Below are 27996 nucleotides of genomic sequence, written 5' to 3' on the forward strand. Positions count from 1 at the left end.
CTCTGGGTCCAAATGACCAACACTTCTCCATGCACCCCCTCACAAGATCCAGTTCCCAGTCCTGGCTGAACCTCACAAGGACAAGGAGCCTGAACCTTCTGGACAAGTGCCAGGGCCCCAGGGATGCCAAAGGAGAGCCAGGACATACCAGACCCCTAAGAGCAGGAACTGTGCCTGGGACACCGAAGTGACAGTTCAACAAGGAGGTGACAGGTCCCAGGCCACACAGGAGGGCAGAGCTTTATTTCCAGAAGAATTTCCAGAAGGCATCCTGGAGCAGGATGACCGCCTTCCACACTGGGCCTCCAGCACCCTCCAAAGGCATGCTGCACCCAGTCCTCAGAGCATGCACTACAGGGACGTGGTGGCAGCTACAGCTTCTTCCAGCTGCCGCAGCAGAGCTTCTGGCCGCGGTGAGAATGTACTAGTGTCCACCCTCTGGAAGTCAGGGTGGACCACCACGGACTCCAGCACCTCAGCGATGCGGCCAATGTCAAACACGGCCTGCTGGGGGCCCAACCCAGTGTCCTCGCCACCCTCTACCTGGCCAGGACTCATCCCCTTCGCAAGGAGGAGAAGCCTCCTTTCAGCAATGATCTTCAGGAAGTGATAAAATTCTTCGAAATTAATCCCAGAGCAGGACTTCATGATGACCTGGGTCAGAAAGAAACAGCCAGTGAGCTGCTGCTCACTCATAGCTCTGGGCAAAGCTCTGTTGACCCTATACTAAGTCTAGGCTACAAAGGGCCCTGACACACAGTCCAGTCCGTGAGGATGTAGACACACCTGTGGGTCGGCCAGTAATCAAATGGGTCTGAGTCCTGCAGCCTGGCCCCAGACCCTCACTCACATAGGTAGGCCTAGTTGCCACTGAGCCCCTAAGACTGCAGCTCTGACCTCAGAGACCACACCTCTTTTTAGATTGCAAGCTGTCCTGGAGTTTTTTCCACACCTTTCCCTGACTGCGGCCTTGGCCTAGTGGTCCTGGCCCAGGTAGGCCCCCTACCCACCTCCTACTCCCACTCCTACATAGCTGTGGTGAGCCTCGCTCACCCCGTGCCCCCCTACTGCTCAGGCCAGTTGTCCCACCTGGCAGTGGTGATGCCAGTCAGGCATGGTGTCCCTCCACTCAATGACCTCTTGCTGCACGGCACTGAGCTCCTGCTGCAGAAAGTGCCACATATTGGCCAGGTTACAGCCGTTGACCCAGTTGTGGTTGATAGAGATGGTGTCCTCCTGGAAGGGGCAGGGTGCAGGCTGTCCTCATGATCCCACAGGGGGCACTGTCCCCTCCCCCTGTCCTGAGATCTGCTCAGACTTCCTCAGCTGGGAAGAGCCACACCTATCTCCCAGTGGGAGCCAGTAGAGAAGAGGGAGCTGGGGCTGGGATCTTCCTAATCTACAATTATTAATCCATAGTGGGGCTCCCCAAAGGCTGAGACAACCCCAAGTGTGCAGATCCCTTGCCCACTGTCACCCAAGAAAGTAACATGTAAGGGAGGCAGAGAGGCTGGGGGCCGTCAGCAGCGCTGCATGCAGGAACCAACAAGGCTACATGCAGCACCAGTCTTGCCCGTGGCCTGCCCCATCCCATACACAGGCTCTCCCAGAGGGCCAGCCTGCCCACTCTGCATAAATGCATTCAGGAAGGTGCTGAAGGCAAGGAGAGCTGCTGGGCAGGCCAGAGTGCCCAACTGAGTGGGGGTAAGAGTCAGCCCAGTGTAGTACCGTGGCCTGTTTCCCTGACCTGTCCGGGCCATAGGTCGTGGGGTATGGAGTGCCATCCTACCAGGTTGTGGACTTGGTGGTGCCACCCACTGGGCACAAACACCATTTCGCCTGCCTCCTGTGTGACCTCCAGTGGTGGGCCACAGCCATCTCGCATGGGGTGTAGGCGGCTATCCAGGAGGGTGGGGGAGGTCACGTCGTAGGGCAGGCCACCATGGCAATCCCGCAGGGCTTCTTCTTGCCCTGGTGGGAAGAAGAACCACTTTTTCCTCCCGCAGATGTTGACGGACCAGCTGAAGGATCGGAAAATGTCGGCATGGAACGGCGACCTGCGCAAGAGCTCCTGTTGGTGCCATGTGGCTCAGGTGTGGGCTATGCTTCTTCTGAATAGACTGGCCAGGCTCAGAGGCCTCAGTGGTCCATAGTTCTCACACCTGGCCTGTGAGCCAGGTGGGAGGGCCAAACCTCCCCAACCCCAGAACATCACAAAGGAGGTGCAGGAGCTCTTTCCATTTGGCTAACAGGGATCTCTGAGAGGCTTTGGGCAAGAGCCAACAGACCAACAGGAAGGTTCAGGAGAGTGACCAGGGACAGGGGTATAGAATGGTGGATGGGAGCAGACAGGCAGTTACCAAGTGCCGGTGGGCCCCATGTAAACGAAGCGGTAGTCATCCACGTCTAGGGCATCCCAGTACTCGTTGAGCCAGTCAGATGAGAAGTATATGGGCAGGGTGAACACGCCTTCTGCCGAGAAGTCCCTTTAGAAAGTGGCATGAAGCTGCAGCATAAGTGGCTACAAGCCAACCTCCCAGCACCCACATCCTGAGTGCATGAAATATCATGAGAGTTTTGAAATTATGTGAATGACCCTGACCCACCTTCTGGAGTCAGCACCAACCACCAGGACTGGAGCCACCTCAGACCATCCAGCCACAGCCCAGCCACCAGATGACTACAGCCCTGAGTGACCCTAGCTGATCCCTGCCCAAATGACTGAACCAGAGATGTAAGCAGATAAAATGGCTTTGGGGTGCTATGACAGAACCTAGACAACTTGCACAGGTAGTGACCTAGATGTTTAGGGCCTCTTCCACACCCATTCCAGGATTTCAGCCTCTGGCTGAGATGGGGTTATAAATGTGTCATTTGCATCATGATGGCTTCCTGAATTTGGGAGCTTCCACTTTTTTACCCACACCAGTGACCCTGACTATCAAGCAGATTTAAAGCCATAAGCCCAGACATGAGGACAGCCCAGCTACACCAAGGTCCTTTTTGCCTTGTCTCTCAGTCCCTCACTCTCCTGGTTCACTTCCACAACCCAACCAATGGGATCCCAAATACAGGAACATTCTAAACCAGCCGGAGGGAGAGTGCACGTTTATCTACAATCATACAACACTGTCGGTCAGAGGCCATGCTAGGGTACCAAACCACTGGTAGTTTCCCCAACACCACGCAGATTCCTCCGTACACTAACAGACACCTGCTCACCCTTCAAAACCCTGCTCAGATATTATCTCCCCTGTGGCTACCCCTGCCTACCTGATGCAGGTCTTCCTCTGGTCTTTTTATTTTTGGGTTGCCCAGGAAAATGCAAGACACTCTGTCAAAACTGAATTTCAAATAAACAGTGAACAAGGTTCTAGGATAAGTACGTAAAGACCACTCATTGCTTATCTGAAGCACAAACTCACAGGACATGAGCGTCTGAGTCTGTGAGTCCATCTGGGCTGCTGGAATATGAACCCCTGAGGCCAAGGCCAGAGTTTGGTTGCATCTTAGCTTCTGTCTGCCAGGTAGGAAACTGTGTGGCAGGTAGTAACAAGGCAAGCTGTGAGCAGGATGCTGCTGATGCCTTTTATGTTCTCTTGGCTTGCTCTTGGGAATCACAAGGGCCTGAATTCACTTTTTTTTTTTTTGGAGTCTTAATTCCTGCGTCAGTGAAACAAGAACTCAATCATTCAGTCATTTATTAAATGAGCACCTACTCTGTGCCAAGGCCCTGTGCCAGAGAGTGGGGGTCTGGGTAGGACCTCTTCTCTGCTTGTGAAAAGCAAAACCCTGGCAGGAGAAATGGCTACAAAACCCGAGGACCATGTCAGAGAATGGGAACACCACAGAAGGGGTGGGGTTGCCCAAATGAGCGAGATGTTTCTCAGGACAACATCCTTCAAGCTTTCCAGGTGGAAGAAGTGTGCGGTGGGTGGGGACAGACCTTGGAAGGCCTCATTAAACAGTTGCCATTGCTCGTCAGTGATGGGGATTTTTAAATGGGAGGGACACAGTCCCGCTGGAAAGCTCATTTGGACTTTAGTGAGCCTAGCAGTGGAGTGAAGGACCTGAGGCAGGGTAGTCTGGAGATTGGCAGCAAACAAGGTGAATGACAAGAGGCCTGACCTGGAGAAGGATTGAACACGGGAGGCTGGTCCCAGGGGCACCTGAGAGGACAGGCTAAGGCTGGGTGCTGCCAGTTAGATGAAGGTGAAGTTGACAAGGAAGGTTCTGGGCAAAACTGACAACGAAGAGGTGGGTAACCACAGCCATATGCACCTCTGTCGGGCCCATTCTTCACAGCAGCCAAGCCTGTGACGGCATAGTGAGATGGCCGTGACTGGAAATAACAACACTTTCAACCAGGTTGAAGAGATCACATGAAATTCCTAAATGGGTTAAAGCCCAGTTCCTCTGTGTGCAGCCAGGGCTCACTCAGAACTGAGAAGCAGTGCTGTGGCCAGTATTCCGGGCCCCTTTACCTGCACAGATGCCAGTCTTTGAGATATAAACAGCCCCGTGAAGAGGAGTAGTTTCCCTGAATGTACTCTTTCCAGTAGCTGATGTAGTCTCTGAGGGGCATGTGTTCTTTGGGGTTGGAGTTGTATTCCTGGACCCCACAGTTTGCAACAGGTACAACCACGTCTCCTGAAAGGAAAGGGTCAGGCCCAAGACTTTTCTGAGAGTCCTCCAGCCTGTCCATCCTCCCTGACCCTGTCCGCCCTCCAATTCACTGCTACACCGTCTCCACTGAATTCTTCTCATGGCCTGCCTCCCTCAAGCCCTCTGTGGCTCTCCTCATCTGCGCCCTCACAGTCTGACTTAGGTCAGAGTCAAGGCCTGTGCTTGCACTCCGGGGTGTTCCTGCCCAGTCCTTACCATAGTTCTGAAGCAGATAATCGAAGTTGGGCTTTCCGCTGGGTGTCACCCAGAGCCTCCTGCTGCCCCAGTCCTCGGTGAAGGCGCTGGAAAAAACACAGGGCAAGTTGGGGAGCAGGTAGCCCTTGAAAAACTCGGCGTAGGAAAAGGAGTCCGGCTTCTCGATGAAGTCCACACGATCCAGTTTCAGACAAGCCCTGCTGGGGAGACGCCCCTCGAGGCCTCTGAAGTGGCTCTCGGCGAACACGCGCGTCTCCCTGTCCATCCCGGGCCAGGTTCTGCGTCCGTGGGGTGCAGCGTAACCTGGGCTGGACGCCTGCCGCGCGAGGACGGAGAGTCTGCAGGGCTGCTGGGGACGGGGCGGGGCTCGGGGGATGTCGAAGGGGCAGCGGGGACAGAGGGGCTGGGGCGGACGATGGAAAGAGCGGCGAAGCCTCCCGGCCGCGGACCCGCGAAGGGCGGAAGTCCGGAATCCCACTTGCGCATCCCAAGTCTCTGCTCTTTAAACTGGGAGCAGAAAAAGGAAGTGTTTGCTAAAACTGCTTCCGGGGTAAACGCTCTGGGGGTCCGTGGCTCACAGCCCACAGCCGGCCAGAGAGAAACCCGAGAGGTACGGACAGCAAAGCCCGCGGTAGTCCCAGAGCAGTCAGGCGGAACCAAGAGTCCTCACTCGGAGTTCCTGCCGGAGCCTGAAACACGGCGAGCCAGGCCTTGCGCGCATGCTCGCTTCATGCTGCGGCCCGCATCCGGTACTGGCACGGCCTGCAGCGGCTTCGACCCAGCTTCGGGCACCGCAGGGCTTCAAAGGTTGTCGAACGGTGCCCGGCCCCGAGCCTCGCCGTTTTCTCGTCTTCCCAGCGACTCAGGTAAGCGGTGTCTCCAGTCTGCAGCTGGGCTTGTGCCCTTCCTGCATAATCCCTCCTGACGCTACCAGTGAGGTAAGGACTCCTCTTCTTTCCTTCCTCAATCTTCAAGGGCTGCGGAAGGTTGGTGGGATGTGGGCAGGGCCAGCAAAGAGGTACAAGGGCCAAAGGTGGGATCTGAGGGATGCTGGGGGTCTTTAAGGGATGCTGGGGACCTGGAGGGGATGGAGAGGCCTTGGCTAGGGAGATGGTGGAGGCCTAGGGAGATGATGGGGACTTGGAAGGAATGCTGTAGTTTGCCGGTGGGGATTCTGGGGGTTAGGGGAGTGCTGGAGGGCCTAGGGCGATACTGGGAACATGGAGGGGATGTGTAGACCAAGATAGGATGATGGGACCTGGAGGGGGTGGTTGGAACCTGGAGGGGATGCTGGGGGAATAGCGAGGGTCTGAAGTGAAGGTGTGGGGGTTCAAGTGTGGAGATACGAGGCTGTGCATACCAGCAGACCTGAAATGAGGGACAAAAAAGGGGGACTTGAGTGGGGATGACATATCCAGGTCTCAGCATGTTGGAGAAATACATGTCCTTCCAACTCAAATCTACCCGCATCAGTATGGAAGAGAAGAAAACAGTTTCATTACTGTGTGAGCAGATTACATACATTTGAGGCATCTGCAAGAGAGTAGAGTTGGGCAGAACTTCACACATTTCACATGCAAAAAGCAGAGAAAGAATTGTGAAGACCTCTATTATCGCGTTGAGGAAAAAAATAGATGCACCTGTGTAGTCTGTGCTTGACAAGAGACTCCTGCCTGGGTTCTGGAGGTCCCTGTTTATTTACAGTTCTGAGTCAGCAGGTGGTGACTGTGCCCTGTAAAATCTGAACACTGAGTTTGTTTCATTCCTGACGAAAAGAAACACTCAAAGGGTAGAGAAGGGGCAGCTCCTTCCCCTTTATTGAACAGTGAAGATGTAATCTTGTTTATCCTTATAGGTGGCATAAGGGAGACTCTGGGAATACTGGGGCTCTGAGCTTTGGAGAGGGGTTTGGGGGTGGAGACTCTTTCCAAGGGGTTTAAAGCTTATGCAGGAGAACAGCAGGGACCAGAAGTGGGGTAAGGCAGAAGGGAGGACTAGGAAGAAAGTGAGCTAGGGAGAGCCTGAAGTCCAGGTGGAGGAGGGGTCTAAAGTGGGAGCTGAGAACGTGGGTAAGATGGGACAGGTGGTGGAGAGTTTGTGGCAAGCAGAGCAGTGTGAGGGGTTGTGTGATTCTGGGCACTGTGCGCTTTGCCCAGCCTGTCTTATTGTACCTCACATGGTCAAGCCGTGAAATTTTTCATTGGGCCAGTGTTGGGCAGAAAGTTAGAATGCCTTGGCAAGTTAAAATGGAGAAAAAGAGTCACCCTTAATTCCATCCAGAGATGAGCATTTTTTTGTTTCTTGATACAGAATTACCCTTCCAGGCATGTTATCCTTTTGCATGAACAGTTGTCAGTTTTTTTTGCCACATATTGACTGGATGTTCCTTAGTTATTTGATTTTAGCTGTGGTAAGTGCAGATCATGGAAGGCAAATAGGAAAAGTATGGGAAGGAGAATGTTCATAATTGTCTAAAGATTTGGGAAATATGGTTCAAAGTTTGCGTCATAAGGGAAATATGGAGTTCAGATAGACATTGCCTGGGAAGAATTCCAGAATTCCAGCTTCTGAAGCTCTGTGGTTGCGACTAAGTTTTATAAGTAAGGGGACGCTTTAGGCCAGCAGGTCCCCATGTTTCCCAGGATTGTTGGGGCAACTGAACGAGTAGCTCAGGGTAGAAGAGAATGTCTCCTTTCTTGAGCATTTGCCCTGGGCCAGGCATTTTGTCCTGTGTTTTCTCTAGTTGTATGATGGCTCTCTAGTGTTAACCCTGTTACCACCATTTATGCACGAGTTTCTGACATAGCTGTTGAGAACAGGATTGGGACTGGAACACAGGTCTGTGTTCCTCCGAGGCCCCTTGACAACAGCCCTGGTATCACCTGGGCGCTGTTGGGGGATGCACATTGCTGAGCCGCACCGAGACTTGAATCAGCTCTGGGAGCGTGGCCTGCCTTATCACATCCCAGTGACACACCCCACAGAGGGCCAGAGGAAAAATAACAGGAGGAGAATTTTAAAAGTTAGCATTTGTAGGAAATGCAATGGGAATAACATAAAATCCTAGTTCTCGGCTCTGAGAAGTTAAGAAGATGGTGCATGCCATGTGAATAGGCTGTGTTATTGCAGTGAAACACCCCAAACCTCCCAGGTTGAAAGTGGGAGCCTCTGAGGAGCAGGAGGTGAAGGTAATGGAAAAGACTGACCGCTGGTGCCTGCAGACACTGTTCCCACTGTTCTGACTCTAATCCTTCTTATGGTCAGAAGTTATTGGAAGGTGTGTAAAATGTTGCTTGGTCTGTTACATTGGAAATTAACTAAAAATAGGGTGTTTACTTGATACTGAGTCTACTCCAGGACACAGGTCTGATGGAAGTGCTAAAAGAGATCCATTATACTAACTGCAGTGTGTGTAAGTTCAGTCCCTGTGACCGCTCATTTCTTCCCCAAGAGCATCACTGTGTGGATTAGTCTCAGACACTCTTGAGGTACCTTGCCATGACGTCCCCTCCCTAATTCAGCTCTCTCCATATGGTCAGCAGGTGTGTTGCGTTTTCACTGGAGATGTGGGTTCCAGCTTACAGCAGGCGAGGACCAAATAAGGACTCTGGGAACTTGACATAGAATGGTGACCTAATTTAGCATATAGAAAGAAGAAAACCGTCCCCAGTGGACACAGCTGGTGTTCTCACGTCATCTGATTTGTAGTTCCCTCGTGCCATATTCGCTGGGTTCCTGTGGTGCACCAGTGTTGTCCCCAAGGCGCCCTCCTTGTAGTGTTTGCCTTCGCCAGTGTTTTGACCCAGTTGGTCAGCATGTAAACACATTCACAGGCTCTTGGGATTGTCGTGAGTGCTGTGCTTGGTGAAGAGGCGAGAATGCCACTGGGACAGAGACCTGGAGAGTGAGGTGGAGTTGGCCTTTCAGAGTCCTAAGAGCAGCAGGTGTGGAGCCCTGAGGGACAGAATGGGCTGGGCGGTGTGGCTGTAGTTACTGAAGCCTACCTGACTTAGCTGGTGGCTTTACTCAAGGTATGCGGGGAAGGGTTTCAGCAGAAGACGGACATTTTCTCATTTTGTCTTATGGTTGTCACATTGGCTGCCGGATAGAGAATGAGTGGTGGGGGCGGAATGAAACATGGAGGTCAGTTGGGAAGTTGTCCAGGAGAGTAGTGACAGCATTGCCTAGTGGTGTGGCTGTGGGGGTGGGGAGTGCAGAGGGCAGGTGTGAGATACAGCTGCCAGGACTTGCTGATGGATTGAGAGGGGTAAGGAAGAGGGAATCTGCGAGAACTCACCTGGCACTGCCTTCACTGAAATGCAGGAGCAGATGGAGGGGCTTGCTAAGTTGGAAATGTCTATTAGATGGTCAGGTGGAAATGCCCAGGCAGTACTCAAGTTTCAAGAGAGTCTGGGCTGGACAGGAAAGTTTGCCAGGCAACAGCTGGAAGGTATATTTAATGCCATGAAAATGTGTTGATTCACTTAAGAACAGAGTATTGATTAAGAGGACCAAGGTTGTGACCTGGTGATTCCAGCATTTAGCAGTGAGGTAGAAGAGGAAGAACCAGCAGAGCAGACTGAAAATAGGCTCCAGCGGGTGGGAGACCAGGGGAGCATGGTATCCAAGAATCTAAGACATGATGTCTCTCAGGAGGTGGGCAGGTGTGTTGCACAGAAGTTAGAACAGATGTGTGGCCACCTGGAGGCCTGGGCTGAGAAGTGTCCGTGAGCAGTGGGGACAGGAGCCTGTCTGGAGGGGGAGATTCCTGGCTGGTGGCCAAGCACAGGGACGCATTGGGACTCTCTTGGAGGAGCAGTGAGTGTACTTTGGGGATTGTCTGGCTACTTATAGTCTGCAACAGCAGAATAGTTTAACAGAGACCATGTGCTCACAAAGCCTAAAATGTTTACTACTTGGCCCTTAGGGGGAAAAAAGCATGCCCTCTCCTAGTGGTGAAGGGACAGAGAAGTTATTGCTGCTGGAGAGGGAGGAGGTTGGGATCAAGAGAACTAGAACCTGGTCTTTGAGGGAGTGGGGCCACTGCTTCCCACAAACTGTGCATGGAGAGAGGAAAGGCAGACGCCCAGCGACAGGTGTGGTGTCCGAGTCCTCAGCTGCGGGGAAGGGGGGGGTGTCTGTGGGGTCATTCTAGCGCACACGGGAATGTTGTTCCTTTGGCTCTTCCACTTAATCGTCATTTATTTTGGTCTGATTGGAAGGCTGCCATGGAAATCTGTTGTAGGAAAAGTTGTGGCCACAGGTTTCTCCTTTTGCTTTTTCCTTGGTGTTCGTCAAACCTAAGTACTTTCCTCATATTTCTTCTGTATACTACAGGAAAGAGAAGTGTTTTTGTTCTCTTGAATTTTCTTTCCTCTTTTCTCTCTTTTTGAATTTTAGAATAGTTTAGAGCTGCTGTTGTTCTTGGGTCTTTTAGTGATTTTAATGGTTAACAGAGACCCAGAAGGTGAAATAACTTTTCCACAGTCCTAAAGTTTGTGAAGGAGCTGGCATTGGAACTATAGCATGGTTCCTTGAATGCTGCAATGCCAGACTCAATAATTCTTCGGGGAATTTGTGCATCTCATTGTTCAAGGAATACCTCCCAGAGTACATACTCAGGAATGACAGCTCAGGTCAGGTAATTTGTTAATGTGAATTCAGTTTTCATGCTAAATCAAACTCGTAAGTATGGGGAAGAGCAGTAAACAAGATCTGGCCCCTCATCAGCTCTCTTGGAGTTGGTGGCAGGCAGAGTGGCCAAGTGGCAGGAGGCTGTTTTCAGTCAGAAGGACCAGGGTCCTGCCAGTGTCCGAGCTGCGAGCCTGACCAGAGCTGTGAGCACACTAGTGATGAAGGCCAGAGGCACCTTGTCTCGGATGTGGAAATACTGAAAAACATGGTTAAATTGTTGGGGTTAGTTGTCCCCTAATTCTCAGAGTAAAAATCTTTTCTCTTATTCACATCTGAATGACTGCCCAGTGGCCTCACTGGAAGACAGTGCTAGCGGGTTGTGCAGGTGGCTTGCCAGGGTCCTTACTACCCAGGAAGGACGGCAGATGTGTCAGTCATAACAGGCTGAAGGTCTGCACCTCCTTTGCTTCCCTGTCCTGTGAGAGGCCCCAGTCAAGCGATGCTCTGTAGTCTGTTTTATGTCTGTTTCAGAGTGCTTGGGTGAGTGTCCTTTCTAGGGAGCGAGGTCTGATGAAGACCCTTTGGCTTTGCAGTTCCCTTTGTCTAGTGGGAACCGCTGTTTAAGAGGAAAGGCACCCTCCCAACTGCTCTGCCCCTTGCATTGTGCTTCTCCGCAATCCCAGCGTGTGCCGGGAGGGAGCTCACAGATAAAACCTGCAAAGAAGATGACACCAGTCTTTGGTACAGAAGGTCAGGAGTTTCAAACAGCTGAGGAGATCTTCGTTAGCTTTCCAGTGACATAAGAGCATGGATTTCCTGGATCATTTACAGAGCCCTGCCAAGTTGGGAGTATGAGGTTGTTTGTTTGTTCAGTGTGTTTTTAGAGTTGGTCTGGCATTCATCATCATGTTGGCTAAGAAGATGGATTCTTGGGTTCATGTCTCCTTAAATATGTAGATCCTAAGGCTATTGCTTTCTCAGAATTGACACTCAGAGAAAACTCTTGAAGATGCTAATACTCCTGAAAGCCATCAGTGGACTTTCAATTTTTTAAAAAATTATTTATTTATTTTTGGCTAAACTGAGTCTTCTTGCTGTGTGTGGGCTTTCTTAGTTGTGATTTGGGGGGTGGGGGCTACTCTTCCTTGCAGTGCACAGGCTTCTCATAGCAGTGGCTTCTCTTGCTGCAGAGCATGGGCTCCAGGCACACAGTAGTTGTGGTGCATGGGCTTAGTTGCTCGTGGCATGTGGGATCTTCCCAGACCAGGGATCGAACCTGTGTGTCCTGCATTGGCAGGCGGATTCTTAACTACTGGACCTCCAGGAACTTCGTATCAGTGGACTTTTAGAGCTTTTGCCATGATGGGACTGTGCTCATTCATTTGTTGAATGAAGTGAATTGGAGATGATCTCTGTGATCCCTCCAGCCCTGATACCTTTATGTTTATTACTTCCAAGTGCCATGTCTTATTTTGTAGTGATGACAAAATTCTCATCCTTAGTGTGGCAGCTTTCTTCTAGGCTTGTCCTAATTGCAGGTGTTAGTAATTAGCAGAGCTAGTAAACTGGACTGCTTTGTAGTTGTAACAGGGCTTGATTGGCACATACGCGTATTTGGGAAGTTTGGGCAAGCCCTTGCTGTTGTGATTAAGAGAAGTTCTAGAATATATTTGGAAAGTGCTTCAGTTTGATTAACATAGGTAAGTTTATTTCTCTCGTAATGGAATCAAGCTGTTTTGGCGCCTTAACTTTGTGTGTGCTGCGCATGTTCTTCTCTCTTCCTTCTCCTTTTCACTGTCATGGTTGTTTTTCTGCTCAGGTGCTGTCTGTTCCCAGCTCTGATCAGATGGTGAAGACTAATGAGACCAAACAACAGATTCTGAGCAGAGTGGTGTTTTCACGGTCATTAAAGAAATGGGATCAAGAGAAAGCTGTAGATTGTTCACACCTAATAGATGAACTGAGTGAATTCTGTAGATACTCCGTGGTATCCATAATCACACTTATAGCATATATTAGGTGCCAAGTACTCTTGTCAGCAGCTTTCACGTATCGGCTCAGCTAAGCCTCACCACTGCAGTGTGAGATGGGTGCAGTTACCTCCATTTCCAGATCAGGAAGTGGATGCAGGAGGGCCATGTCACACACAGGAGGGGTCATCCGCAGATGGTGGGCACACCGGCTGCTGTCTGTCTGAGAGGCTTGTGTTGTAGTCTTCCAGATGCTCTGCTGCCCAAGGCAGTGATTTCAGGCGTTTTTGAAATTGTGGTACCCAGCTGAAATTTAGTTTTGGTACATCTCTCATGTGTACGTACATTTATTATTAAGTTTTAATGAAATTTTATTTTATTAGTAAATATTTAGTAAATCCTTCACTGAAGTGTTAATGCAGAAAAATAAGCAAATCATAAGAACAGAAATAGCACACATCTTGAATTATCACAAAATGAAAACACCCAGGGCGAGAAACAGAACATTACCAGTATCACAGAGTCCTCCTCAGGGCCGCTCTTCTCCCTGGTTATAACTACCATTCTGACTCCTGTTTTTGAGCTTTATGTGTAATTATTTTTAAAATGAATTAAAGTTTGGGGAAGGTCTTGATTCCCTTAAGTCAAATAGAAACATCTTAGGGTGTTATGAGTTGATAGAGTTGATTTGTGGAGTTTACTTCCTAAATACTTGGTTTTAATAGAGATTCTGGTATGAAGAACCGGTACCCCAAAGTTAGAATGCTCTTGTGGTGCACATCACTGCCGGGAATCTTGAAGGATCTGAAACTTTCTTATAGGTTTAAGAGTGGACCTGCCTTAGTTTTGCAGATGTGGAAGAAGACAGGCGGCTCTTGGTCAGAGAGAAAGGACCTGTTGTGTGTAGCACAGCAGGATTCTTGTGTACATCTGCCCCTTTTGCCCCCTAAATTCTAAGGCCCAAGTGGATGCTGCACATTCCATGGGTTTGTGTCATAACTTATGAGGGGACTGCTAGCAAACCTGTCTAACCCTTGCCTCAAAGGGGACACTAACTTACTATCCTGGTCAAGAAACAAATCTCTCAGCCAGGAGGAAGATACTATCCACAGTTCACAGGAAGATATTCTTGGACAGTTTTCATGACATAAAATTTCATACCAGTTTTTGATATAATATATGGAGAAACACCATGAAGAATTACCTCTCAGTAATGTCCACACCTTGTATGGAGAGTATTAAGCAGTAGGGTGAGGCCAGCCTGAGCACTGACCACAACTATGCTGAGGGTCACAGCTGGACAGATACCATAAACCTTGAGTATCTGTTGCACTCATTCAGTCACAAAGTATTTCCTGAGTTAGGATTATGAGTAAAATATGACCATTGCCCTTTGAGAGCTTGCTGACTGCTAGCTTATTGTTTTTGACTAATAACAAGCGGCCATCCTACCGTTTACATGTACTGAAAGTGTGCCTGAGTTCTGTACGGCCCCACGAAGTAGAAAGAGGGGAGGAGAGGCCGAGGATGGGTAAGGCCTCTCTTACTCTGGAAAGAAGGTTCCAGCAGCAGCAGGTGGTGGTTTGGAGCACCAAATGCAGGAGACCAGTTAGATGCCACTGTAGTGATTCATGGGGTTGCAAAGAGTCAGACACGACTGAGCGACTGAACTGAACTGATGGTCCAATTAAGACTCCTTTACATCTCTTTTTGCCTGTAACCTATGAGCTTTGGGTGTTTTGTTTTCCCGCATTAACTGACTTCATAGTTGATGATGCTCTTCTGAATCTCGAGCCACTTTCTTCCTTACGATTGGGATTCTCAAGTCAGTGCAAGTTCTTCAGGTGCAGCTGCTCCCTTTTTTGCTCTCCAGCCTTGTGTTGTGTGATGTGGCATGTAGTACAGTAATTACTTTGAAGAGTCTTGAGTCTTTAGAATGTAACTCAGTGAGGAAGTTTATAGAATTCCAATGGACTCTTAAGCTCTGTGAACCAAGGATGATGTTGTTTCTTTTCTACTTGCAGCCCAGCATAGTATGTTAGGGGACTTAAAACTTGTGGTTTGACCCTGTAGAAAGTCTTCATCCTTTCTTGGCCTTATATTCTTTATCTATATGATGAGAGGGTCGGATTGAGTGTTCTACAAAGGCTGTTTCAGATCTGTCATTCATGACTTTTAAATGCTTTGGTAATGAATTCCCTGTTGGTCCAGTGGGTAGGACTCTACACTCTCAATGCTGAGTTCAGTCCCTGGTTGGAGAACTAAGATCCCACAAGCTGTGCAGCGTGTCCAAAAAAAGAAAAAAATGCATTGGTAAATGCAAACTGTAGATATGAATAGTATACCTTTGTTACCTATAACTATATAAAACTATATATAAATATGTATATATAATTATATGGAACTCTATAAAATTATTTGGGATTACACAAATGGAAAAGTTTGTAGGATTATTTTCTGTATGAAACTAAGTAAACTTATAAAAATGTCAAAAGAAGAGTGTTGGTTTAAAAACTTGTAGAATGTATAGTGGTAGGGGCCATCACAGCCAGAGCGGTGTTCCTGGGAAGAATCCTTGGGCGGTCATTTCCAGTGATTTCCCTCCCTCGGTCACATCTAGCTACGGGTGAGCACTGAGGGTGCTGTGGTGCAGAGCTCCTGGGGCCCGTGGTGCTCTGGGACAAGTACAGGTCTGGCCCCAGCCCTTACTTCTCTTCCGAGTCGGGTGCAGTCTTCATCCTGCCTGTCACAGGTGGTGTGAGAGTCCTTGTAGGTGCGGACCTGGCCCCGTGCTGGCATCTCCCGTGGGCTCAGAGCCCAGATCACACCCTCAGTGTCGGTGTCCTGCTGTCTCTGGTCCAAGTGTCCAAGTCCTGTTTCAGGCTCGTCCGCCCACTAACGTGTGCCCTTTCCTTCAGAGGCAGGGCGACCTTGGCTGTGGTGCAAACCGACCTAGGAGCCCGATGAGCAGAGACACCTGCGTCCAAACCTGGCCATGCTCCTACTATTTAGAGCTCGAAAAGCGATGGGTCCCCGGAAGGCTTTCATTGACTTCTCTCTCACTAAAGTTTATGACTGATAAAACTGGAGAGGTTCTTGTCAACTTCCCCCTTTCTAGTATAACTGAGATCAAGAAAGAAGCTTCTCATTTTATCTTCAGTTCCATTACCATCCTGGAGAGGGACCACAACAAGCACTGGTTCAGTTCCTTGCAGCCTAGTCGAAATGCCGTTTTCAGCGTCATCGAGCACTTCTGGAGAGAGCTGCTGTTGTCTCAGTCAGGAGCTGCCGCTGAGGCATCCTCCTCCTCCATGACCAAGGGGAAGGAGCTGACTGGTCTGATGGCCTGTACCCAGAAGCGTCTGGAAGACACAGCCAGAGTCCTCCACCATCAGGGCGAGCAACTCGACAGTATCTCCAGAGGCCTGGACAAGATGGAATCTGACCTGGATGTGGCTGACAGGTAAGCGGACACTGTGATCCTGACCTGACCTTGGAACGGCTGTGGTATGGTATCTTTTCTGTTTATTTCACATTCAACTTCTGAAAACACAAGCTGTACTCCTGTTCTGGACAGTTGCGCCGGGCTGACTGCTGTGGGCATACAAATAAATGAGGGCCAGCGTTCACTGCGTGTGCAGTATGTGCCGAGCACAGTTTTAAGTATTTATGGGGATTACCTCATTCAGTCACCACACACGCCAAGAGGAGCATGTTGTTCCTCATTTTGTCCACAGGGAAACTGAGGCTGAGAGGCCAAGTAATTTGTTCAAGGTCACGCACACTAAGTTTGTTAGCATAGTTTATCTTGATTTCTTTTTCTTACCTGTATAGCAGCAAGGTTTGAGCTAAAAGCATTTTGGCTTCAGAAACTGCCATCTTAGCCACTGCACCAGACCACTCTGAAACCTTCAGTCTTGGGGACCATCTCATCCTCCTTAAAAATTGAGTACCCAAAGAACTTTTGTTTATTTGGGTTGTATATACCAATATGTACCATATTTTTAAAAAAACTAAGGCATTAAATAATTATTCACTTAAAAAGTACAATGATAAATCCATCTCCTCAGTTCAGTTCAGCTGCTCAGTCATGTCTGACTCTTTGCAACCCCATGGACTGCAGCATGCCAGGCTTCTAGTAACATGCATAACTTTTTTTTTTTTTTAATGAAAAATAACTTATAAAGTAAAATGTGTAGTGAGAGGAGTGTCAGTGTTTAAGATTTTTTGCACCTCTCTTTAAAGTAAAGCTTACTATTAAACAGCTGAATTCTCATGCTTGCTTCTGCACTCAGTCTGCTGTGATATCACACGTCTCTGGAAACGCCGCTCTACACTTGTGAGGGAATGAGAGTAAAAAGCTGCACAGCATTGTGGGATTGTATGAAGTGATTGTGGCCTCCCAGACTGCTTTGGAGGGTCTCAAAGGCCACACTTTGAGAAGTGCTGTGCTAACTATACGACCTGTAAAATATATCCTGGATCTTTGAGTCTAGTAGGAGTAACCTCTCCCTCCCTGGTGTCTGGAATGGCTGCTTGAGAGCTCAGGATGCGGTGACAGTCTCATGATGGACCCTGAGTGTGGGTCCTCCATCTCTCAGACCAGGGGTGCATGATCCCTGTTTGTGAGCCCGTTGCTTCTGAGCGGCCACACTCTGCAGTCACCACCTGTTGCTATTTCTAAGCCCTGTGTGGTAAAGGGCTTTGTGCTAGAGCTACAGGGAACTGGGCCCTGCTTCTTATTCTTAAGAGGAGGTGCTTATGGTGAATGAGATGTAACATCATCAGACCTCTGTGAGCTTTCCTGTGGGAACAAGGCTAGACATTTTTCCACTCTTCCTGCAGTTCAGGAGTTATGTGACTCAGTTGTAACAGAAGTGACGTTGGTCACTTGCAGGCCTAGACTCTAAAAGCTCTCCTACCCAATCTAAGACTGTCTTCCCCTTTATCTGGTGGAATCCTCCAGGACTGGAAGGTGCTAGGATAGGAACATTAGTTAGATAGAGTTTAGGGCCCCAAGTGGTTTCCCAGAGCAGAACCCTGATCTGAGCCCTTAATTGGACTGCAGTGTCAACAGGCGATAGTCCTTTGCTGGGGCTGGGCCCTAAAGATTCTGGGAGTTGTTTGTTACAGCAGGAACCTTTGTAGACTAACACAACAGTCCTGTAGGAAATAGAGACACCTATTAAACAGCTTCAACATATAACAGAACATTGAGATCAGAGATTTAGAGGAATGTTCATCTACATTGGAAGTCAAAGAAATGTACACTAAACTAATGGAAATCTAGGTTTTAATGATTAGGTTAGTAACAACTAAAAGTAAGAATTTTGTTGTTCTTCTGTTGCTAAGTAATGTCTTACTCTTTGCGACCCCATGGACTGTAGCAGGCAAGGCTCCTCTGTCCTCCACTCTCTTGCAGAGACTGCTTAAATTCATGTGTATTGAGTTGGTGATGCTATCTGTCTGTCTCATCCTCTGCCGCCCCATTCTCCTCTTGCCCTCAATCTTTCCCAACATCAGGGTCTTTTCCAGTGACTCGGCTCTTTGTATCAGGTGGCCAAAGTGTTGGAGCTTCAGCTTCAGCAGCAGTCCTTCCAGTGAATATTCAGGGTTGATTTCCTTTAGGATTGACTGGTTGGATCTCCTTACAGTCCAAGGGACTGACTCACAAGAGTCTTTTCCATCATCACAGTTCAAAAGCATCAATTCTTCAGCACTTCCCTGGTGGTTCAGAAGGTAAAGAATCTGCCTGTAATGTGGGAAACCCAGGTTTAATCCCTGGGTTGGGAGGCTCCCCCGGAGAAGGGAATGGCTACCCACTCCAGTATTCATGCCTGGAGAATTCCATGGACAGAGGATCCTGGCAGGCTACAGTCCATGGGATTGCAAAGAGTCAGACACGACTGAGCGACTTAACACTTTTTCACTTAGCCTTCTTTAGGCTTCCCAGGTGGCACTAGTGGTGAAGAACCAACCTGCCAGTGTAGGAGACATAAGAAACACGTGTTCGATCTCTGAGTCGGGAAGATTCACTGGAGGAGGGCATAGCAACCCACTCCAGGATTCCTACCTGGAGAAGCCCATGGACAGAGGAGCCTGACAGGGTCACATAGGGTTGCAAACAGTCGGACACAACTGAAGCAACTTAGCACACACATGGGCAACCTTCTTTATGGTCCAGTTCTCACATCTGTACATAACTACTGGAAAAATCACAGCTTGACTATGTGGACCTTTGTTGGCAAAGTGATGTCTCTGCTTTTTAATATGCTATCTAGGTTTGTCATAGCTTTCCTTCTAAGGGGCAAGCACCTTTTAACTTCATGGCTGCAGTTGCTGTCCACAGTGATTCTGGAGCCCAAGAAAGTAAAATCTGACACTGCTTCCACTTTTTCCTCTTCTGTTTGCCGTGAAGTAATGGGACAGGATGTGATAATCTTAGTTTTTTGAATGTTGAATTTCAAGCCAACTTTTCACTCTCCTCTTTCACCCTCATCAAGAGGCTCTTTAGATCCTCTCTGCTTTCTGCCAGTAGAGTGGTATCATCTCCATATCTGAGGTTGTTGATATTTCTCCCAGCAATCTGGATTCCAGCTTGTGATTTATTCAGCCTGGCATTTCACATGATGTACTCTGCATATAAATTAAATAAACAGAGTGACACAGTACAGCCTTGTCGTACTCCTCTTCCAATTTTGAACTAGTCCATTGTCTATGTCTGTTGCCTCTTGATCTACATAAAGGTTTCTCAGGAGACAGGTAAAGTGGTCTGGTATTCCCATCTCTTTGAAAAATTTCCACAGTTTGTTGTGATCTACACAGTCAAAGGATTTAGTGTAGTTAATGAAGCAGAAGTAGATGCTCTTCTGGAACTCGCTTGCTTTCTCCATGATCCAGCAAATGGTGGCAGCTTGATCTCTGATTCCTCTGCCTCTTCAAAACCCAGCTTGTACATGTAGAAGTTCTCAGTTCATGTACTGCTGAAGCCTGACTTGAAGGATTTTGAGCATAACCTTGCCAGCATGTGAAATGAGTGCAGTTGTAGAGTAGTTTGAACATTCTTTGGCATTGCCCTTCTTTGGGATTGGAAAGAAAACTGACCTTTTCCAGTCCTGTGGTCATTGCTGAGTTTTCTAAATGATTTGCTGACATACTGAGTGCAGCACTTCAACAGCATCGTCCTTTAGGATTTTAAATAACTCAGCTGAAATTCCATCAGCTCTACTAGTTTTGTTCAGAGTAATGCTTCCTAAGACCCACTTCACTTCACACTCCAGGATGTCCAGCTCTCGGTGAGTGACCACACCATCGTGATTATCTGGGTCATTAAGAACTTTTTGGTGTAGTTCTTCTGTGTATTGTTGCCACTTCTTAACATCTCCTGTTTCTGTTAGGTCCTTACTGTTTCTGTCCTTTATCGTGCCCGTTCTTGCATGAAATGTTCCCTTGATATCGCCCCTTTTCTTGTGTTTTCCTCTATTTCTTTGCATTTCTCATTTAAGAAGGGCTTCTTATCTCTCCTTAACTATTTTCTGGAAGTCTGCATTCATTGGGCATGACTTTCCCTTTCTTGTTTCTCTTCTTTCCTCAGCTATTTATAAAGCCTCTTTAGATTATCACTTTGCCTTCTTACGTTTGTTTTCTTGGGGATGGTTTTGGTCACTGCCTCCTGTACAGTGTTCCAAATCGCCATCCATAATTTTCAGGCACTCTTTCTACAAGATCTAATCCCTTGAATCTATTTGTCACCTCAACTGTGTAATCATAAAGGATTTGATTTAGGTCATCCTGGAATGACCTAGTGGTATCCCCTACTTTCTTCATTTAAGCCTGAATTTTTCCATAAGGAGCTCATGATCTGAGCCACAGTCAGCTCCAGGTCTTGTTTTTATTGATTGTATGGAGCTTCTCCATCTTTGGCTGCAAAGAATGTAATCAAAATGACAATTGGTATACTTTTGGAGAACAATTGGGTGGTTTGTACATCTTCTTTTGACAAAAGACAAAGTGAAAGGATGACCCTAAGGCTGGAAGAAAGTTCTTGTGATACCTACCCGTATCCCAACAAAAGATTGACATCTAGTTAGTTAAAGGCCAAATGAGAAAAAGACAATTCAACAGGAAAGCTAGTAAAGGTCGTTGTTTGGATTTCAGACTAACAAGCCACTATAACAGAGATCCAAAAATATTGTGGTTGATAAAAGCTAGTTTAATATAATGGTCCAAAGGAAGGTAGGTATCCCAGGCAGATATAAAGCTCTGCTTTACGCCGTCACTTTGGGCTGCATATTGATGAGAACATGCTCCTATCTTATCACGTGGCACCATTACTACATCAGAGGTTGGTGGCATCGATCATTCCCAGCCAGTGGGAAGGGGGAACAGAGAGGGAGCCCAGGGTGTATAGCCGTGCCTTTAGGAAGATGACCCCAGAATCGCCCTTATCAGTTCTGCTCACATCCTCCGGGCAGGACTTGATCTCATAGCCACACTTGGGAACAGAGAAGCTGGGTGGTTGTGAGAGGTTGCTCAGATGTTTCACTATCAAAGGAAAAACAGGAGAGTGTGCAACAGGGATCGTGAGTAGTCTCTGCCGCAGTGTCTCGCAACTGAGAAATCCCAGAAGACCGGTACGAAGGGAGTAAGAAGGCTGCCTGTTCCTGCTTCGTTTGGTTGTCTCTCTGACAGTCTACCTCGCCCCTTTACCTGGGGCGTGACCCTGTTTCTTTTCACTTTGCTTGGCTGTCTGTGACTGGTTTCTGGAGGCTGTGGGATTGTCGTTCTTGCTTCTCGTGTCTGCCCTCTGGTGAATGAGGATGAGGCTTGTGCAAGCTTTTAGATGGGAAGGACTGGCTGTGGGGAAAACTGGGTCTTGCTCTGGTGACAAGGCCATGCTGTGTTCCGTAAATCTTTAATCCAGTTGTCCGCTGATGGAAGGAACTGCACTCGCTCCCTTTTAGTTGTTTGGCCTGAGGTGACCCAGTGTTGGGCCTGCAGCTTCTAAGGTAGGGCTCAGGGCTACCTGTGAGAGGACTTAGACCAGCGCACACCTCCCGGGGCTGCTGCTGCCGATGCCCCGTCCCTGCGGCAGGCCACTGTGCAGCCACGCCTCCACAGGAGGCCCTCAGACGCTCAGAGCTCCGTCTGGCCCAGTCTCTTGTGGGGTCGCTGCTCCATTGCCCTGGGTCCTGGTACATGCAGGGTCTTGTTTGCGCCCCCCCAAGAGTGGAGTCTGTCTGCCCCAGTCTTGGGGCAGCCTGTCCCCTTTGCCCTTGGACGTGGGGCGTCTTTTTTGGAGGTTCCAGTCACTGCTCCATTCCCCTGGGTCCTGGTACACGCAGGGCCTTGTTTGCGCCCTCCCAAGAGTGGAGTCTGTCTGCCCCAGTCTTGGGGCAGCCTGTCCCCTTTGCCCTTAAACGTGGGGCGTCTTTTTTGGAGGTTCCTGTATCCTCCTGTTGATGGTTGTTCAACAGCTGGTTGCGACTTTGATGTCCTTGCAGGAGAAAGTGAGCACATTTCCTTCTGCTGTTCCGTCTTGAAGCAGTCTCTGTTCTGCTTTCGTTTCTTGAATTTTATCTTCCTACCTTTAATTTCTGTTATCATATTTTTAATTTCCAAGAATTATTTTCTGTCTTCCAAGTGTTTCTTTTGAATAGCAGCCTGTTATTACTGGATGCCCTATTCTCTTTTTTCTTGGGTTGTTATGGATAGCCTTATTTTTCTGTGTGGGAAGGCGTGGGGTGTACAGTGAAATTTTTGGTTCTGCTGAAAGCAGCGTGGTCACAGTGTTTCAGAGCAGTGCTTTGTGGTCTGAGAATGTCAGGTCCATCTTCCCGTGACAGTCCTAGATTTATGCAGTTATAGTGTCTTCAATCATTGGAGAAGGAAATGGCAGCCCACTCCAGTATTCATGCCTGGAAAATTCCATGGACAGAGGAACCTGGCAGGCTACAGTCCATGGAGTTGCAGAGTCAGACACAACTAAGCCCACAGGACAGTGCCTTCAACAGTCTTTCCAAAATATGGTCCCTTCCCTTTCTCTCCCCCCACCCCCGCCAAGTTTCTCTGCCCCTCTCTGCCTCCCCTTCTAGCTCCCTGTTCCCCTTCCTCTTTCATTCTCTTTTTGTACTGAGGGAAGATGAGTTTCGGAATTCTCCACATTTTGAAATATAATCTGGTTAGATTTAAAGTGACTGATAACCCTTATTTCGAATGCCACTGGTGATGTGGCAGTGGTGATATATAAAATATCATCATGGGATGCTCATGATCAAATATGTGTAAAAGGCTCTGCGTGACCGTGCGTTTGATACCTAATAACGTTTTTTTTTTTTCCCCTAATAACATTTTTGACACACTAATAGGTAATGAGATTGGCTGGCTGCTCTAACTACACTAGGTAAAGTATGGAAAGGAAGGGATGAGTTCAGGGTGTCCCATAGTGACCTGAACACTTCTGTATCTGCCCTGAAAGAAAATCTTAGCTCCCATAGCTGCACAACTGAGATTTCTGAAAATCAGATCCAGAGTGTCATCCTGTGAGTGATTGAATCGTAATGTAAGTTGAAATCCCAACTTTGCATGGTGTCTGCTGTTAAACCAAGGGTATTAATAGGAATGAAATGGGATCTTGAAAATTAGAATGTGGACACATGGAAAGATCCTGATGAAACTGAAAGAATAGAACCCCTCAATTCTGATGAGTCTTCTTTGCCAGTAAAAACAACCTTTCCATCCCTCTCTGAACCACACTTTGCCTGAGGAATCTGTAATGGCCTCCCCTGAGATAATTGCTTTGCAGGACAATGCAGATTCTCCTCAAGACCTACCCTCACCATCCCTCTTTGCTTCTAGGTATATTGTTAGGCTTAAGTCTCAGCAGATCCCAAAAGATGAAGCCCAAACTGTGACCTCCAAAAGGAGGTGCACGACACTTTAAAAGAACTACATGATTTTTCTAGTTTTTACAGACAGAGATCTTAATATGTGTGCGGATGGATATCTTGGGTGTGGGTCAATGGTGAGAGGCATATGAAGTTGGATGAGAGGAATATGGAGTTGGATGTGTCTGAGTTTAGTGAAATGGGGGCTTGCTAAACAGAGATCTTGGATCTCTGTTGCTGCAGCTCGAGAAGTTAGAAAGGCTCTAATGATTGGTTGAATGAGATGTGCACTGAAAGGCAGCCTACACTAAATGAAGTTTGGAATGCCAGAACTGCCTTGGTATACTCCAGAGGAAGCATCTCAGTGAAAGTATAGGAAGTATACTCAGAGGAAGACTGAGGAAGATTGGAATGGTAGAGTAGATGTATTATGTGAGATCTCCTCATCTACCCTGACAGTGTCCAAGAAGACACACTTTTCACCTTGCCTGTGGAAAATAAATTTTTAAGAGGAGTGCCAGCATCCTTGAAGAGCTGTGTGATTGCTCTTCTCTGCAGGCCAGGAATTACAGTGGGAACTGCTGCCACTGAACAGGGATCCTGAAATGAGCAGGGATAATTGGATTTTGGGGTAGCAGGGCTAAATGGTAGCATTTAAATCACCAAAGACAAGTGGGGGTGGTTACCATAATGGACAGCAGAGTCGAAACAAGCAATCAGAATAATCTGATTCCCAGAGACCTGGGAATCAATTGGTCATGTGCCCCTAGAAGAGAAATAGTTGGGCAGTTGACTCAGTTCTTACTCGATCTGTTAAGCAGAAGAGTTGTAGGTGATGTGAACAATATCTAAATTGAATTTTTTAAAAAAGTCATAGCTTCTTAATCGATTTCTAGACTTGAACCACCTTGAATGATGGGGAAGGTGGGTCCGTCACCTTGTTGAGGGATCTCCAGAGACCTATGGCATTTTACCAGGGTGACCATGCACTGGAGAAAAAGAAATAATCAGATTTTCAGGGACTACTAGACACTTGGAGAAGGAAATGACAACCCACTTCAATACTCTTGCCTAGAGAATTCCATGGACAGAGGAGCCTGGCAGGCTACAGTCCATGGGGTCTCAAAGAGTCGGACATGACTGAAAGACTAAACACTTTCACACTAGACACTAGCTCTCAACTAAAACTAATTCTAGGAGACCCACAACATCACTGTGGTTCATGTGGGGGCTTTTGGAGGTCAGGTGGCCAGTGGCGTTGTGGCTCAGGGTCATCGCACACTGAGATGACCCCTGATGTGTTCTATGGTAATTTTTCCTAGCTCTGAAGTGTGTAATTGGAATAGACATACTCAGCAACTGGCAGCGTCCCTACACTGGTTCCATGACCTGCGGAATGAGAGATACTCTGGTGGAAAAGACCTAAGTAAAAACCAGTAGAACTGATTCTACCTAGAAAATTAGTAAACCAAAAGCAATTTTGCTTTCCTGGAGGGATTATAGAGATGAGTACCACTGTCAAGAACTTGGATAGTAAGTCCTACCCCATCTCCATTCAGCTCACTTATTTGGTTGTGGAAAAGAAGTATGGGTCTTGCAGGACATCTTAAACTTAACCAGGCAGTGACTGTAATTGCAGTTGGCATTCCAGTAGTTTCACTGCTTGAGCAAGCTAACAAGCATATCCTCTGGTGTCTGGTATGCAGCATCTGATCTGCATCTGATCTGATTTTTCCATCCCTGTTAGTAAAGACCATGAGAAGCAGTTTTTCTCAGCTGACAAGGCCAGCAGTACACCTTCACTGCCCTACTTCAAGGGTATACCAACTTTTCAGCCCCGTGTCATGATTTAGTTCACAAAGGTCTTGGTGCCTTTCTCTTCCACAAGATGACATGATGTTAATGCTGATTGTACTTAGTGAGTAAGAAGTAGCAACTACTGTAGACTCATAAGACATCTGTGTATCAGGGGATGGGAAATCTGACAGAAACTGAAGGGCCTTCTACTTCAGTGAAAATTTTAGAAATCCCATGGTATATGGCTCGTTGAAGTATCTCCTCTGTGGTGAAGGGTAGGTTGTTGCATCTGACTCGTCCTACAACCAAAAAGGAGGCACAGTGCTTCTTAGCATTCTTGCAGCAACATGTTCCTCATTTGCATGTCTTACTCTGGCACATTTACCAAGTGACTGAGAAGCTGCTGGTTTTGAGTAGGGCCTAGAACAAGAGAAGGCTCTGAAACAGGTCCAGACCGCCACAGAGCTGCTCTGCCACTTGGGTCATATGATCCATTGGTATGTGATGTGTGAGTGGCAGACAGGTGTGCTCTTTGGAGCCTTTTGCAAACCTTTATAGGGAATTTCTGTACACACCTTTAGGATTTTGGAGCAAAGCACTGCTGTCCTCTGCAGATAACTACTTTCCTTTTGAGAATCAGCTCTTGGCCTGCTCCTGGGCGTTAGTAGAGACAGAACACGACCACAGGGCACCAAGCTACTATACGAGCTCAGCTGCCCATCTTGAGTGGTTGTTATCTGACTCACCATTCATGAAGTTGGGCATACTTAGCAGCACCCCATCATCAAATGTATCCCACAAAAAGTGGGATACAAAAGATTGGGCTCAAGTAGGCCCTGAAGGCACAGCTTAAGATGCATGAGGAGTTAACCCACATGCATGCTCCTCCCACCGTTTTCTGGTACACTGCCTTCTGTTTCCCAGCCATTTATAATTCATTCCCTACTTGGGGAGTGCCCTGAAATCAGTTGACTGAGGAGGAAACACTGGGGCCTGGTTGCAAGATATGTAGGCACTACCCAGAAGAGGACAGTAATAGCAGGTCGGTTTCTCTCTGGGACATCCTAAAGGACAGTGGTGAGGGGAAATCCTCCCAGTGCACAGAACTGCAAGCAGTGCTTCTGGGTCGTGTTGGGAAATGCAGTCTTGTGTATGCAGTCTTTTTACCCCTACTTTGCCTCTTAAGAGTGGACCTTGGGGCTAGAACGCTTTATTATCAAGAGGTAAAAAACCCCACAACCTATGCCATGCTTTTGGGGGAATAACTTTCCTTGTTATAGTCTCTACCAGTGATCTTTTGTTCTGCTTAAGCCTGTACATTAGTGGTTCTCAAGCATACCCAGTCCTTTAAGTTTTTCAGACTCCGTGGGGGAATGGGAAGGGTCCTTCCACTATGGTACTGAGGAGTGTGCACGAGCCAGTTGCTGTCCATTGGCTGCTGGAGGGACCTGCTGGCCATGAGGGACCTGTGCCCATTATTGGAACTGATCTTGCTCTGTCTCTTTTCTATGTAAATAAAGCTCAGTAAGGTGTTGCTCCATCTGGTGCTTAACTGTGTTGTGTTTCATGCTGACTCCAACACCAGGGTGCTGTGGGGAGGTGTTTGGAGTCCTCTTCTGGGATTAGTGACGATAAGCAGTATTCCGGTCAACAGTCTGCTTGGAAGGAGGGATGGCCAGAGGCTGAACTGTGTACTGATTGGTTGTGTCAAAGTGGTTTGGCTGGAGGTTCAGGGACTGGGAGAAACATGATTGGAAACTTGATGACGAGGAGGTCTGGGGTAGAATTGTATGAATAGATCTTTCTGAATGGGCAAAAAGGTGAAGATATGTCCCACATGAATGGACACCAACACGTCTTCTTAGCAGAAGAGAATTATAGTAACCAAACGGATAGGAAGACCCGTCCTCTGGATACCAGTCAGCCTGTTTCTCCAGTCCATCCTGTTATTGCCCAGTGGGCCCATGAACACAACGGCCATGGCAGCAGGGTGGAGGAGGCTATGTTTGGGGGCCGCAGCGTGAACCCCACCTATCAAGGCCAGTTTGGCGATTGCCGCTGCCATGCAACCCAATGGCAGCAGAGGTCAGCATTGAGTCTCCAGCGTGGCATCTTTCTCCTGGGTGTTCAGTCAGCCAATTGGCGGGTCGATTACAGTGGACCGTTACTGTGAATTCTTTGATTATGGCGAGTCACTCTTGCTGCTTTAAATTTTTGTTTTTGTCTTTCAGTTCAGTTCAGTTCAGTCGCTCAGTCGTGTCCGACTCTTTGCGACCCCATGAATCACAGCACGCCAGGCCTCCCTGTCCGTCACCAAATCCCGGAGTTCACTGAAACTCATGTCCATCAAGTCGGTGATGCCATTCAGCCATCTCATTCTCTCGTCCCCTTCTCCTCCTGCCCCCAATCCTTCCCAGCATCAGACTCTTTTCCAGTGAGTCAGCTCGTCGCATGAGGTGGCCAAAGTATTGGAGTTTCAGCTTTAGCATCAGTCCTTCCAATGAACACCCAGGACTGATCTCCTTTAGAATGGACTGGTTGGATCTCCTTGCAGTCCAAGGGATTCTCAAGAGTCTTCTCCAGCACCACAGTTCAAAAGCATCAATTCTTCGGCGCTCAGCTTTCTTCATAGTCCAACTCTCACATCCATACATGACCACTGGAAAAACCATAGCCTTGACTAGACGGACCTTGGTTGGCAAAGTAATGTCTCTGCTTTTTAATATACTATCTAGGTTGGTCACAACTTTCCTTCCAAGGAGTAAGTGTCTTTTAATTTCATGGCTGCAATCAACATCCGCAGTGATTTTGGAGCCCAAAAAAATAAA

At 48.0% G+C, this 27996-nt stretch overlaps 2 protein-coding genes across 2 annotated transcripts in view; one reads left to right on the forward strand and one right to left on the reverse strand.

The window, feature by feature from the left end:
* Nucleotides 1–207: 207 nt before the first annotated feature.
* Nucleotides 208–5376, reverse strand: JMJD4 (jumonji domain containing 4). The gene is made up of 6 exons (XM_055431303.2): nucleotides 4882–5376; nucleotides 4485–4650; nucleotides 2361–2486; nucleotides 1790–2057; nucleotides 1090–1236; nucleotides 208–654 (listed from the first exon to the last, which is right to left on the reverse strand). The coding sequence occupies exons 1-6, from the start codon at nucleotides 5144–5146 to the stop codon at nucleotides 352–354; spliced, it is 1275 nt and encodes a 424-aa protein (XP_055287278.2). The 5' UTR covers nucleotides 5147–5376; the 3' UTR covers nucleotides 208–351.
* Nucleotides 5377–5443: 67 nt separating this feature from the next.
* Nucleotides 5444–27996, forward strand: part of SNAP47 (synaptosome associated protein 47) — a 61862-nt gene continuing 39309 nt past the window's right edge. Inside the window, exons 1-2 of the mRNA XM_055431302.2 lie at nucleotides 5444–5747; nucleotides 15404–15948. Of these exons, the coding sequence (XP_055287277.1) occupies nucleotides 5601–5747; nucleotides 15404–15948 (692 nt within the window). The 5' untranslated portion in view covers nucleotides 5444–5600. The remainder of the gene's footprint in view (nucleotides 5748–15403; nucleotides 15949–27996) is intronic.

The sequence above is a fragment of the Moschus berezovskii genome, chromosome 8 (assembly GCF_049115385.1).
Source record: "Moschus berezovskii isolate FMDL1 chromosome 8, NW_MosBer_1.0, whole genome shotgun sequence".
NCBI lineage: Eukaryota > Metazoa > Chordata > Mammalia > Artiodactyla > Moschidae > Moschus > Moschus berezovskii.

What these genes read in the sequence shown, in the direction of transcription:
- JMJD4 (XM_055431303.2), bottom strand. Translation starts at nt 5,146, where the DNA reads ATGGACAGGGAGACGCGCGTGTTCGCCGAGAGCCACTTCAGAGGCCTC. An exon ending in AAAGACTGGCATCTGTGCAG is followed by an intron (nt 2,487 to 4,484) that starts GTAAAGGGGCCC and finishes CACTTTCTAAAG; the next exon opens with GGACTTCTCGGCAGAAGGCG. An exon ending in ACCACCAAGTCCACAACCTG is followed by an intron (nt 1,237 to 1,789) that starts GTAGGATGGCAC and finishes TGCCCCTTCCAG; the next exon opens with GAGGACACCATCTCTATCAA.